At 40.5% G+C, this 14541-nt stretch overlaps 1 protein-coding gene across 2 annotated transcripts in view; it reads left to right on the forward strand.

The window, feature by feature from the left end:
- The window catches only part of tmem39a (transmembrane protein 39A), a 23343-nt gene extending 9279 nt beyond the window's left edge, over positions 1 to 14064 (forward strand). For both annotated transcript variants that reach the window (XM_086025349.1, XM_086025350.1), the window contains exons 3-9: positions 2434 to 2656; positions 5116 to 5199; positions 6384 to 6538; positions 8832 to 9189; positions 9277 to 9464; positions 9540 to 9660; positions 10788 to 14064. In XM_086025349.1, coding sequence (XP_085881475.1) covers positions 2434 to 2656; positions 5116 to 5199; positions 6384 to 6538; positions 8832 to 9189; positions 9277 to 9464; positions 9540 to 9660; positions 10788 to 11024 — 1366 coding nt within the window. In that variant the 3' untranslated portion in view covers positions 11025 to 14064. The remainder of the gene's footprint in view (positions 1 to 2433; positions 2657 to 5115; positions 5200 to 6383; positions 6539 to 8831; positions 9190 to 9276; positions 9465 to 9539; positions 9661 to 10787) is intronic.
- Positions 14065 to 14541: the final 477 nt, after the last annotated feature.

Raw genomic sequence — 14541 nt, forward strand, 5'->3', positions numbered from 1 at the left:
ACCTATACTTCATGAAATGTACGGGGGGAGAAAAGCTAAGTTCAAGAGCTAAATACTGATGCACTATGTTCGCTTTGAACTCTTTTGTGCAATCGGCCGATTAATTGGTAATGTGTGCATTTTTTTCCGCAAAAAATCTGCTCCAGTGTAAAATCATATTAGTCGGGCCCTAGAAATGTCAAACACTAGTGGAAAAAAACATTACTCTAAAGATCACCTTAGTCTTCCTAATCATGTGCTGAATTGTCCTACTAGTGAGGAAAAAGTGAGTTCTAGTAAATGTACCTGATTCTGCCAAGTACGCATTGCAAATAAGAATATCGTCGGGCCAAAACCTCATTAGGCACATTTTGGTGAATTTCATGTGTAAAAAAAATCTTTGCTATCGGTCAGTCCACACACGTGGGATTTATTTTTACACATTATTGACCACTCTAAAGTGTCCAAAAAGGCTTGCTCTCTTTCACGAGGCAATGCCAATGGTTGAACAAACCTTTTGGGGTCTCCTGAAAAGTGACCATTTCGGAGGTTTTGGCCCGACACCAGCGATATGTTCTTAATTGCTTTACCTAGATAAATAAAGGTTAAATAAAGATAAAGACATAAACAAGTCATCTGGATATCTGTGCTTAGCAGCACTGCCTGTGTTTCACATGTGTTTACTGTATTGGCACATAACCATAAATGCCTCTTTAGTCCACTGATCGAGCATCTAGATGGGCGTGCCTTTTATGTGGGGGTGGCGAGTTATTGGTCACCTTATCCAACATGGTTGGTTGCCCTGCTGGTCATTCAGGTTTGGTGAGGTTAAGAAATGTTTTCTACAGGCTGGGCAGTGTAGATTGACACCCGCGTTGCATCAGTGGTTATTGCAGAACCGTTCGTTGGCTGTGATGCAGCTGCACTTCTGTAACTACTCTGTCTCCAGTATCGTCCCACACACAGTAGCATCTCATTGGTTAATGAAACAGTTAACAGCCAATGAGCAATGAAAGCCTGCCTGACCTGCGGGGGCCGTCGCTTGGGGGCGCAATGTGAACCGCTGCTGAGCCTCGGTGCTCCCTGCACATTTCGTTTGAATTTTAAAACAAATGTCTATTGTCTAAGTAGGGCTGGACAATAACTGAATATACACTGAATATAATATTGATTAAATTGAAAAAAAAATCTGGAAGCAAACCCCAACCCAGTCATTCCGTGTTCTGCAGTCAGAGGCTAAAGTATGACAATAGATTTAATAATATAATAGTCACATTTACAGGTCACCTAAGAAAATGTGGACCACAAACGCGTCTTTCACTACCAGATATTTTTAATGTTATTTTTCCTCTCGATAATCTTTTTTTTTTTCGTAATCAATTTAATAGGTAAAAAAAAAAAAAAGGCAATAATTATCGAAAGACTGTCACTGACATGAAATACATACATACGTGTGTACATGCGTGATTCACCAGCCCTACTAAGCACATTACTGCTATCTATTGGAAGAGTGTTTAATTTAATTCAGTATTTAATCACTAAACATTGCTGGCATAGATAATTAACAAAGACTTGAATTGGACCCCCACAATTCGTAGTTAATTGTCACCCACCACCCCCCAAAAAAACCTCAAATAAACGAAAGGTCAGGACAGAGGAATGTGAATAAGCGAGGGTTTCCGTGGAAAACGGGGGATATATTATTGTTGTTGTTTTTTTAATCCTTAAATAGGTTAATTCGTGAATGCTGAACCGTGATTATGCGGGGGTTCACTGTATTTGTAATGAATAAATAATTTGGACAAATGGAGTGAAATTGTACAATATACCGCAGCTCCCCTGATGAGCTCTCACGGCACCCTGGCTGTGAGCAACTTCAAGATTTGAGGACTTGAAGAAAACAATTTGATTTGCGAAAAAAAAATATATATGTATGTAAAACTGAAGGGTGAGTGTCCGTAAGTAGCAATACAAATCTGCGTCATAGCGGAGGGCACAAAGAATAAACCGGGATGTAGCGGGTGGGCTAACACAGCATTTTACGCTCAGACTTGTGTGTGTCATTCCCTGGTAGCGTTAACATACCGTCTACATGGCAGCTCACTTACGGATGATTTCCTGCTGAAAAACCAAACACATGCTCATTTATGCTTTGCGCTTCTCAATCTTCTCATGTTTGTTTGTGACGTCTGTGTGCTCACAATTTACTCACTGTTTACCTACGTTAATTAGGTACAAATTTCACGCACAATACGCAATAAACAGCAGGATGTGATAAGCTATTCAGGTGTGATCTGTTCTGCTGAGCACATCATGAGTTTGTTTGATGTTTCTTGCAGCCTTTGTTCTGTACAATTGTTTGGTCAAAAAAAGAATATACTCTGATGCGTAGGTTTTTTGGTGGACTTTTCATCACTGGTATGTGTGTGTGTGTGTGTGTGCCGGGTCCTTTAGGAACAGTAGCTCCTTGGGTCTGTCTGCACCACCTATTTCGGCCGTCATAACACCAGAGCCCGTCCGCCACTCAAAGATTCCTCTGCTGCCGTTGGACAGCAGCCTGCTGTTTGAGTTCCTGCTCTTTCTTTATCTACTGGTGGCTTTGTTTGTCCAGTATGTCAACATCTACAGGACAGTTTGGTGGTACCCATACAGCCAGCCACCCACCTCTACCTCACTCGTAAGAACACAAGCACTTTTGGAAGCAACTATACCATATTAACTTAAAAGTAAAAACTAAACTTGATTGTCTGCCCAATGAGTTATTGATTGTTAATGATTTATTTTGCACTTGTAATTCCTTTTTTCTGGGGATATTCCATACCACTTTTTTCCAGACCCATACCAGTACGAGGACACAACTCTTGATTACTTACTAAGTACCCGATACCATTAGTACATTTAACATTAAAAAATTCTATTAAACCAATGATTGATCATTTCAAAGAAAGACCTTGTGTTTATTTCTAACAAAAGGCAGAAGAATACAGAACTTAAGTTCAAAATAAAACACAAGCAACTCGCTCTGATTTAGGATTCGTTTGTAATAAATTAACAAAAGTGTAAAATGAAACTGACTACTTCTGGAGTTTTAGTCAAAATAATTGTTCAAAATAAATTGAAGTGTATAATCATACAAAGTCAACTGTAAAAACTGTTAAAAATGACACTATGAAGGTGGAAAATGGGGCTGGGCTGAAAAATGTATCACAATATCACAGTGTAAGTATTTAATAACAGCAGAAATTGTATATATATTATATTTATTTGTTAGTTTCTATTAAAAAACAACAACTATTTCCTGGCCTATAAGCCGCTCCTTTTTTCCTAGGTTTTGAACCACGCGGCTTATATAAAGGTGCTGCGGCTATTCTGTGGATTTTTCTTCCACAGCTAATGGCGCTCTAACCGGAATTACAATACAATACAACACAATTGCAATTAACAGGATGTGACTGCAGGTGGGGGAGATGAACAGGCGAGGGCGCTATGCACTAGGTTATGAATTAGGTAGTATGCGGAAGTAGTGCAATGAAAGGTGGACGTTAGTAACTGACAAACTGGAGTGGCAGCGAGCAGTGAAATGAAGATAAGTACTTTATTCTCTCTTGGTTCTGTTCCATTTTAATCAGCAAAGTTACTGCCGTGATAGGAATTGTTAGGAAAGAATCTGTTCAGGTGCATACATGTACATTTACAGTTCAAAATCATTCTGCAAATGCAGTAAATCTCTTATATTTCAACATGGATAGGTGTGGCTTATATATATATATATTTTTTCATTATTTTTTAAAAATAGAGCGGGGTGCGGCTTATAGTCCGCGAAAATACGGTAAATTGATCAAGTATAAAATATGATCCAGAGGAAAAATAGTATCATTCATATTACAAAATATGGGTACATTCAAATAGAAAAATGAAAGCAACGGGTGTAAATGTACAACTAGGACTCTGTATGATACACAGGAGTAAGTAAAAGTCCAATGTTTCCTGTACTGCATTCAACAGGAAAAACTGCTGCAACAGGTGCCATATCATACAATGTCAACAAAATTAAATAGTTTAGCATCCTTAATTAGCGATTAAACTTGATTCAAAGATGGTGTTGTGTTGTTGACACCGGTGGCAACAGTTTGAGAGGGGCAATATAAACGCCCCAACTACGCTCAGGAAGACGAGTCAGTTATGCCGCAACACACTCCTTGGAGAAACTTCAAAATAAAAGCCTTCATAGGCATTAATGTCCATGTATTATTTGCTAGGGCAAGGTTTATGTAATGTTGGCCTTCTCAACGCGTTGGTGGTGTGTGACTGTCATGGACAATTGTTGCTGCTGCTGGCTTGACTTGTTCGTGACAGACACTGTATTACCCACAATGCTTCTGTTTGTGTCATGGCTGACCCAGATTACCACTACTGAGCATCCGCATTACAGACAGGCCGACATCCAGGTGGAGAAGCAGGACATGAGGCAGTTTTGAGAGATAACCAAAGTGCCTAGTGAATAAATCCACAAATAAACGACTTGTTGACTCTTAAATGTTGGCGATTTTGATCGTCAATATACTCGTGACTAGTCGACTAATTTTGGCAGCCCTTAAACACACTAATTATGAAATGCACGCTAAGCATTACTAAAATTTGATAAACATACAGAAATTGCATCTTAATGTTCATTTGAGAGAACTCAAATGGTTGCATTTCACTAAGAAGAACATTAGGTCAGCCATGCATACCATTTACTTGGGGCGCCATTGACTGGTATTGGTGACTTTTATCGGCAGCCTTCGTGACTCAGTAAATATTGGTACTTGCTCGCCCATGCCTACTTCAATTTAGCTGTTACAGATAAGCACTAAGGCTTAGTGCTTAGCTTAGTGACTAAGATAAAAAATATATATATATATTATGTGTAATAACTGCTTTAGAAATTGTGCATAATTAATAGCTTGTGTTTATCAACTTATTGTAAAACTGACACATGAATCAAACAAGAATTAAACTATTAAAACGCCAACTTTTTATGATCAAGTCTGTATTTGCTCGATTTCAGTATGACTTTGCAATGAAAGAGAATGAAGAGTATGCAATATATAACGATTCTTGTCTCTCCTTTGTCTGTTTCTTGTTAACGGGCAGAGCTTCCATCTAATGGACTACCACCTGGCTATCTTCATCACAGTCATGCTGGCCAGGAGGCTTGTTTGGACAATAGTTTCAGAGGTGAACTCACTCACTTTTTTACCCCCAGAGCCGGTACTTGAAATGCAGTAGTACCTTGACTAACAAGTGTCATTTGTTCCGTGATCGTACTCGTAACCTAAATCGCTTTTATCTCAAATCAACTACCCACAATGAAGTGAATGGGAAAGCCATTCATCCAGTTTGGCCCCTCCAAAAACTCCACATCCACAGTGTCGATTTGGTTTGGCTTTTCCTCTGAGAAGAAAGGGCAACCCAGTTATTTGCAAAGTTTGCAGACTCTGTTCGGATGTCAGATGGCAACACGACAAACCAGTTTAATCACTTGCGGGGACAGACGGCACCCAAAAAATTACGCCGACAGTCAAAGCAAACGGAGATCAGACACAGGGTAGCCAGAGGCAGCCGCTAGCTCCAAGCTAACGCAACCCACGGTAACACAGTCATTTAACAGGGGCACTCCATATGAAAAAACAAGCAAGCGGTGTAAAGAAGTAACTGAGGCAGTGACTTATTACCTTGCTGAAGACATGATACCCATTAAAACAGTGGAAAACGAGGGGTTTAAAGTACTAGACCCGCGTTACGAGCTGTTTTTTTATGTTTATGTTTATGTTATGTTACCTTTTATGTTTACATTCACTGCACATTTTGATGTCTCCGCACAAGCACAATAGGCAGCCATATAAAGAAAATAAATGTCATTGAGGTGTGTGGGACTAAAAGGTATAAAACACACATTTTTAAAAATTATTTCTGTATTTGGCTGCGTGTCAAGTGAGCGGCACCTACCGGTAGGATCGATCATAGAAGTACGACGCTCATAATGCTTTGAACGCGCACCTCACTCATGTCTTTTAGTGATTTTAAGCATTAATTCAGTACGTGTTTCATTTAGTGCTTCTTTGGACGTATGGGTTAAAAAAAAAAAAAAAAAAACATTCACCAAAGATATGGAAAATATGATTACAAATCACTTTTACCTCGACGTTATGTGAATCGATGATGGCCGACTGTGGTGACATTCACTCGAGTGTCAGAAGTGCACTCGTAAATTAAAGTCACTTGCACCACAGCAAAAAAAGAAAGAAAAAAAAATTAACAGTTGTGGCACTTGCAAGGCAAGGTACTACTATAATCTGACATTTGGAGTTAATGGATCTGTGTCATCTCACCAATAAGATGTCTTTCCTGCTTTTGTCCAGCTGTCTCAGAGCAGCAGGGGTTCGCTGGTCTGCTATTTGGTTTTGATTGCAGCAAGACTGTGTCTGCTCACCATGTGTTGTTGGGTGCTCTGCTGGACGCTGGTCAACCTTTGCAAGAACCACTCTGTTCTCAACCTCCTCTTCTTGGGATACCCGTAAGTGTTTAGTCTTGACAAGATCTTACAACTTTTGATGAGAGCACACTCAGAGATGGCGTGTTGGCAAATGTGAAAGGTCCATGTACTAGTACGCTCTTTGTCCTCATCAGGAAGACAATTCAGTGCATTAGTGGAATGACTGAAACACCTTAGTAGAACCACTTTGTTTAACTCGTTCGCTGCTATTGACAAATGTAGTTCTTTTCACAGTCCTGCCTGCCATTCAATCCCAGGAATGTATTTGTATATTTCTTCAAACGTTAGGATAAAAGAGGGTCTGAGAATAACTGGCAGTGAATGAGTTAACTAGTAACGCTATGTCCAATAAATTCTGAAATGGGTTTTCGAGAACCTGTTTTTGTGCACTTGCGGTCCCTGTACCTGTATGCTCAATTTTGGCATAGTAGTAGGACATTTACATGTTAGTGAGGCAAAACTGCATTAGTTGTCAACTGTGTGCTACTTGTGCTACAAGGGACATTCTAAAATTCTACTAGTTAGCATCTAGTGCTTCACTAGTAGTACTAATAGCGCACAAATACGCTATCTAGCTAGCGCAGTGATCTCAAAGCGTAGTACTAGAATGAAACTGCGGAAATAGTCGGCACAGTTAAGGGTTTTGGGTTTTTTTTTTCTTCATAATTGAATGTCGTCCTCCTTAATTCTGCTTTTAAAAGCTATAGAAAGCGACAGCAGTGTGTTCATTTTAAAATGTACATCTTTATGCATAATTGTACTGTATATTGTGATATGCTAAATAAATGTGTTAGTTTAAAAAAAAAAACGGGTTTACAATGCTGTACACAGAGGTATATGTGTACAATCTACTGTACAATATATATTTTTTTATTATTCCTTTCTCATGCTCTCTATCAATAAACTGTGATTTTAGATGTGTTTATATTATTTGTGTGTTTAAAGAGGAATCAGGCTCACGAGTTAAAACAAGACATTCCGATAAATATTGTGTTTGTGGAATTAGAGTTAATCCACCCCTTTTAGCCATCTCTGGGGACGGCCATTTTGTCATTTCTGTAAACTGAAAATGACATCACAACTGCTCGGTTCTCAGGTAACGACTAATCACGGCTGACCTGTTTTCTGAAGCTGAGCCGTGATTGGCCGTTCCCTGAGCGTTTCGGATGTCATTTTCAGTGGACAGTAGTGACAAAATGGCCAACCCCTAAAATGACTAAAAACGAGTGGATTTTGCTGCTTAACTCTTATTCCACAAACACAATATTAATCAGAATGCCGTGTTTCAACTAGTGGGCCTGCATAGAACATGTTATTGAAAAAAATGTTTAGGTTGACTTCAACGTTACAGAGTTGGAAATTAAGTGTCGTAAATTCTAAAAAGAAAAAAGAAAAAAAAAGAGCCTGAAGTAGTTTTTCGATGGTGCTGGAGGTAAAAAGGTTTGAGAGCAACTGAACTAGCGCATAGATTTGCCTCACTAGTAACAGATGGTTGTCCAACTAATGCTAAAGTTGTCCTAGTTCTCCTAGCCCACTGATTATGACTGTTAATCATTTCCAACTTTTAACAGGTCGTCGCTGTTGAATTCAAGTGCATCTCGTTAAACATGAGAAATATGTTTTTATTAATGTTTGCATGAAGAACTTCACGGATGACTAATTTCTATGCCTGCTCTAGTTGCACACCCTGATGTCACTCTCAACAAGGATTTGGCTCTCAACCTGTTTTCATTTTCGACTGAAAGCCACTTCAAAACCCCCCTCACTCTTGACTCAATTAAACCTTAAAGAGGAAATCAACCCAAACACATTTTTTTTCAAGAATATGTTCCCAGCAGGCCCACAAATTGAAACACGGCGTTCTGACTAATATTGCTTTTGTGGACTATGAGTTAAGCAGCAGAATCTCCCCCTTTTTTAGCCATTTATCAGAACGCCTTGTTTCAACTAGTGGGCGTGCATGGAACATATTCTTGAAAAAAATATGTTTGGATTGACTTCCCCTTTAAGTAAACCATTCTGTTCACATGATCTATTTATTTTTACTTAGTTTTGCAGATTTTTATTTGTCTCTGTTTTGATATTTTTTTTGGACACGACCTTGAATGTCCTGAAAGGCGCTTTAAATAAGTAATAATAATAACAGGGCAGATTCCTCATAATCATTTCATTATTTCATTATATACACACTCAAATCTATTTTTCTCTGTGCTAATCCGTGACCGCTACGACCGTAGCCTGTTGTTGAGTCTTTCGCATACGTCTCATTTGGATGTATCGAACTATGACCTTGTGCCCCCTTTCTTGTTTTTAGGTTTGGTGTGTATGTCCCACTCTGCTGTTTCCACCAGGAAGGACCGAAGAGCCAAACGTCAACAGCCGACTGCGACTACTCGGCCGATCACCAGCAAACGGACCTGTCGGACGCTCCCCTCTTTCGACCGCGGGATTTCCTCTTCTTGTTACGAGAGAACCTCAGAGAACAGTTTTCCGCACCGCAGCACGTGCCCACGCACACCTGCCCGCCGCACACGCACATTCACACGCCTGAGCTGATTCGATCAGAGGTGGAGGAGCTCAAGAGCGACTTTAATCGGCGGATTAAGGAAGTGCTGTTCAACTCATTGTTCAGTGCTTATTATGTTGCCTTCTTGCCTTTATGCTTTGTGAGGGTAGGTTCGCTCTTCTGCTTTGTTTGAGTTCATCTTCGTGTCTGACTGTATGTTTCAAAATGACAAAAGACACGTTTGTTTTTCCAGAGCACCCAATACTATGACATGCGCTGGTCATGCGAGCATCTGATCATGGTGTGGATCAACGCCTTTGTGATGCTGATGAGCCAGCTGCTGCCCCCGAACTACTGCGACCTGCTTCATCGCTCGGCCGCCCACCTGGGCCGTTGGCAGAAGCTGGAGCACGGATCATACAGCAACGCACCTCAGCATTTGTAAGTGAGGCCCTGTGTCCCGCGGTTCTTAAGTGTCACCGTTCATGCAAAAATGTTTGGTTTTCTTCCCCCCAGATGGTCAGAACAGACGGTTTGGCCTCAAGGGGTGTTGGTACGACACAGCCGCTGTCTGTATAAAGCGATTGGGCCATATAATGTTGCTTTGCCCTCTGATGTTTCGCATGCGAGATTTCATGTGAGTATGTGCACTCTTAAATCATAGTAACTTGTTAATGATTCACGTGACTGATCAAGGGTTGCAGCAGAGCTAGTAGTGAAACTGATGAGTTCAATCACAAAAAACAAAAACCGCCGTGTAGACAAAAAAAACAAAAAAGTAAGTCACACCTACTAGCAGACGTTCTATCGTTGCATTTTCTAACCGTGCAAAACCAACTCCTAAAACGTCTGTGTGGGAACTGGGTACGTCTCAGTACTGTAATGGCCAATAACCCTTTCAATTGACAAAATTCTTCAATCCAATTTCCCTTTGCGATAATTTCACCTCATCCAAAAAGGCCGCAGGGCGTAAAGTAGCCAAAATAAAACAGCCAAACTTTGGCTGATGATGAATCAGGGGATGATTTGTCACCTGAATTGGAACTTCAAAATTGTGTTTTGGTTGCGGCTGAATCACCATTTTTGACCCATTTCATCGGTTGTGAGGTCAGACGTCCTCAGGTTTTAATTAAAATCTCAATGATGTTCTTACCTGCTATTGGAATATACTTTCCAGTGGTCTTTCAACACTTCCTGAAGGTTTTGTGTCAATATATTTTTCCTGAGGGTTTTGTGTCAATATATTTTTCCTAAGGGACTGGTTGCTGTGGACCTTTCAAAGATGTATGTGCCAAAACTTTAAATGTGTTTTTCTCAAAACTAATGATAGCAACCCGCAACATTAAAATTGCTGTAGATTTATCAATGTATAAGGTGCTTCCATTTATTACACATCATTTTAAAGGGAATTAAGTGTAGATTTAGAATATATCACTGGCGCCAGGCCGCAACCTTGTACCTCCAAAACGGTCACTTGGCAAGTTTGTTCATCCATTAGCATTGCATCGCGAAAGAGAGCAAGCTATTTTCAACACTTTAACTTTGTAAATAATGTGTAAAAATAACATCCACGCGTGTGTAACTGAACTATTTTAAAGATTTTTGAAAAAATGAAATTCACCAGAATGTGCCTCATGAGATTTTGGCCCGACGTTAGCAATTTGAATATCTCAATTTGCGCCTTTTGGCCCCCGAGGACCTTTCAGCCGACATCCAGTATGCGCTTGAAGTTTTCTGACCTTGTCCTCTCTTTTGGTTTTGCAGTTCCTCTTCCACAAGCCATTGCGGATCCTGAACCTGTTGATCTGGATCGAGACCAGCGTGGTTCTGTATCAGTTGTACTCGCTGTTCCTCTCCGAGCGCTGGAACCACACTCTCTCTCTGGGCCTTATTCTTTTCTGCAACTACTATGTCCTTTTCAAGCTGCTCAGAGACCGCATAGTGCTGGGCAAAGCCTACTCCTACCCTCTGTCCAGTAGTTTGGGCTTAAAGTCGCAGTAAAGACATCGTCGACACCCACCGCGTGTGTGCTGGAGGTCGGGGCCGTGCAGTAGTGTTCAAATTGGGAGACCAGACGGGTGTTCGGCGCTCACAATCGGAGGGTAAGGGACAGGAATACGAACTCCTAATCGTCTTTTGATACGGTTATATTTTTAATGCAATGTTTATATAAGCCTATTTAAAAGAATATTTTATTTTGTATACTATTTCAAGTTACGCCGGGCATTACTACGCTGACGACTTTAGCATGCCGCGTTGTGTTGTTCCTAGAAGAGGGAGGAGTTTCACCAAAGATGCAAAAAAAAAAAAAAAAAACAACAACAAAAAACACACATCACACATCAGTCAAGTGTTATACATTCTGCCCCTGATTGGCCGCAACTTGTAACCCTCAAACCACAAACTAAATTGGAAGACAAACAATGCAGCTGTTTTCTAGGAAAAGTCAAGACATTGTTGTTTTCCGACGATAATTAAGGCAAGCAAGTTGCTTCAAATTGTCATCAAATATTCAGCTGCAGTCAGCACCAGCGCATTTGGAATGGTACAGGCAGTTGCTAGGCAACCAGCAGAGAGTTTATCTTTAGTCGGAAGTGTTTATAGACAGTGTTGGTGCCAACTTGCATTACTCACGAAAAGTTGATCTTCTGGGTAAAAGGTTAGGATTAACTCAAAATGCACTATAACTTAATCCGGTGAATTTTTGACCTGCTCTTAATTTTGAATTCACGTTTAACTGTTTAAGTTTCAATACTTTTTGCACATCTTGCTGTGTGCTAACGCGAGCCGAACAGCAAAATTTGCTCCGTGTTTTTCCAAAGACATCTACTTCTATGCCTCCGAAGTTTCTCTTGAGCCGTTTCAACATGCTAACTGACACGCTCAGGTCAGTGGCCAACTACGGTAGTCTTGTATTGATGTCAAAATGTAAACTGCATTTTATCTATCTAGCAATTCAAACTGAACCAGGAAATCAATTCATGGATCAAACACCTGATGTGAATTTTTCCATTCAGCATCTTGCTTTGCGACTGAACTGTGCGGATTTTTACAACTAGCTTTCACGAGTGGCCGTCAGAAGGCCACTAGTTTCCTTGCGATTTGAAATTTGAATCCTAGGTGAATGATGTAGCAACGTTGTAGATGTAACAGCCAATCAGAAATGCCATATCGCACCACAAGAACTTTGACAACAAAACTTGCGCTTCCACGTACCGACATCCAGCCAGCCGAGGCCAGGCCGTACCAGTGCAGTGTATGCAGTCTCACTGGCATCAAGCAGGTTCTCCAAAACTGTCACTTTTCAGGAAAACAAAAAACAGCTGAGCCTTTAACATTGCATTTTCAGAGAGTCAGAACTTTCAACACCTCCGACCCGTCAGTTATGTTTAAAAATAACAGACCCAGGTGGAGAGTCACCATTAGGATCGATTTGGTAAAAAATATGAAATTGACCATGTTTGGACGGCTTTGTGACGATGAATGAATTGTGTTTTAAAATACAGTAAGACTTAACGATATTTACAATTTAAAATGGACCTGTGGCCAAAAAGTAATGTGTGGAGAGGCTGTCGCCAAAATGCACAAATGCCATTAACGGTGCTTTTATTGCTATAACGCTCACAATATCCACACAAGCGCCTTTTATTGTTTGATCGTTTCCTCTCATTGTATTAGAGTATACATTGAACAAATGAAAATGTGCATTCAAAAGTTTAGAGTTTAAGTTCACCTGTAAAGGTTAAAGTGCATTTTAGGTTGATCCTGAACATTTTGTGAGTGGTGTATGCTAAGCCGCGAGCTTTAGTTTCAACGGCCATCAAGAGTGGAATTGAACTTTTCCATCTCCGCGATACTTTTTGGTACTTCACTGCGTCGACAAAACCTGCTCATTTAATTTGCTCCTGTGTTGCGAATTCATTTGGGCGCCATGGGCTGCGACCCTTGGCGTCGACTCTCACAGCTCCGGCCATGGAAACATACAAGGTAGTCAGCCCTGTTGCTTTTTGTTTTGGCATGAAGTCCTTGTTGGCCTCCTTAAGTTCACCCACCGTCGGCTTCTGAGTTGCTGTCCAAATGGGGCCCGCGTTTGTTCGTAGAGCCAGACTGACGTGGCCAACGAAGACGGAACCTCACTTTACGTTTTGAATGTCATTTTCAAAGGATGTTTAATGACACGGGTGCTTAACCCCGAGTCGTCATCCACACCCGCCTCTCATTACCAGTTCATGTATTCTTGGCACTTCGCTTCTTACAGAGTCACCTTGCATGCTGCCTTTTGTCTTCAAGTCAAGCTCCTCATGCACCCTCATGCCTTAGGTTGACTTGTGCACACTCAAATCCGCTGACAAAGCATTTCTTTTCGTGCTTCATTTAAATAGTTTGCCATCGCCTGAACCATTAAACGCATCCATCAAGCACATGGCATCTGATATAAGCAGTCAAGGTTGAGGATGAGCGAGGCTCAGGAGGAAGAGCCTCTTTGTGTCTTGTAGTTTTGTTTTTGCTCCATGTGCAGTTGGCTGTGGGTCAACTTGAATGTAGCAACTCTCCTGAAGGTGGCGCTGTTGATATGAATGACCTTCCTCATGGTAAACACCTGCCATTATTGAGTAAACCGTAATGGGGAAACACCCTTTGCCTTTTGATTTGTTCATCCCACTTAAGTGCTTGCTCAAACAGCACATTGTGCCTGCTTTTGTTGGTTTGCTGAAAGTCCCTCCGAATAAAGACGAGTTGAAGTTTTGAGCTTCGGAAAGCATTAGTAATGAGTTTGCTTTTCAATTCCATGCTCTTTGGGTCTTTCGATTGAGTTAACCAGAAGGGGTGAGAGTAAAACAGATGCCGCTGTCGATGAAACTTCAATTTCAGTTATGTTCTGTGTAACATATCCCAGCATGCAGTTGTTGAACGTTTTGTGGATCACGTCAAGGTTGCAGAACTTTAAGGAGCTGGTCCTCATATTTCGGCTTTTTACAGTATTCATTTCACCCTGAGCATATTTTTTGGCATCTGAAATAAAACATGGCGTTGAAATGAACGTTGTGTGTGTTTGTTTAAGTGACTGACCATATGCGAAGATGAAGAAAGATATCCAAAGCATTTATTTCGTTTGATTGCCAGTTATACATTTCTTAAAAGTAATGTCATTTAACAAAGGTTATTGAAGCAAAGTGTTTACAAAAACAACAACAACAGTACTTGTAATGTGTTGCTAATCCCTCAACAGTGAGAAAAACAAAACATTCAATGACGTTGTCCAACAAAAAGCATGTCCTGTATTTCCAATATGTCCCAAGAAAATGGACACAAATACTTTTTGGGGACAACAAGTAACAATATTCACCTGAAGCTGAGCTTTGGAAAGATGATTCTGCACAATAGCAACCCAGCAATGTTCCAAACATTTGATTTAGCAGACATGTTTGTACGTAAAGAACTGCTTTGCCCATTGAAAAGAATGCAATTAGCAAAGACACAATCAAATGGCACCTTTGGTAGCTCACTTGTACATTCA

This window comes from Filicampus tigris, chromosome 3 (assembly GCF_054856515.1).
Source record: "Filicampus tigris isolate MCC_2025a chromosome 3, RoL_Ftig_1.0, whole genome shotgun sequence".
NCBI lineage: Eukaryota > Metazoa > Chordata > Actinopteri > Syngnathiformes > Syngnathidae > Filicampus > Filicampus tigris.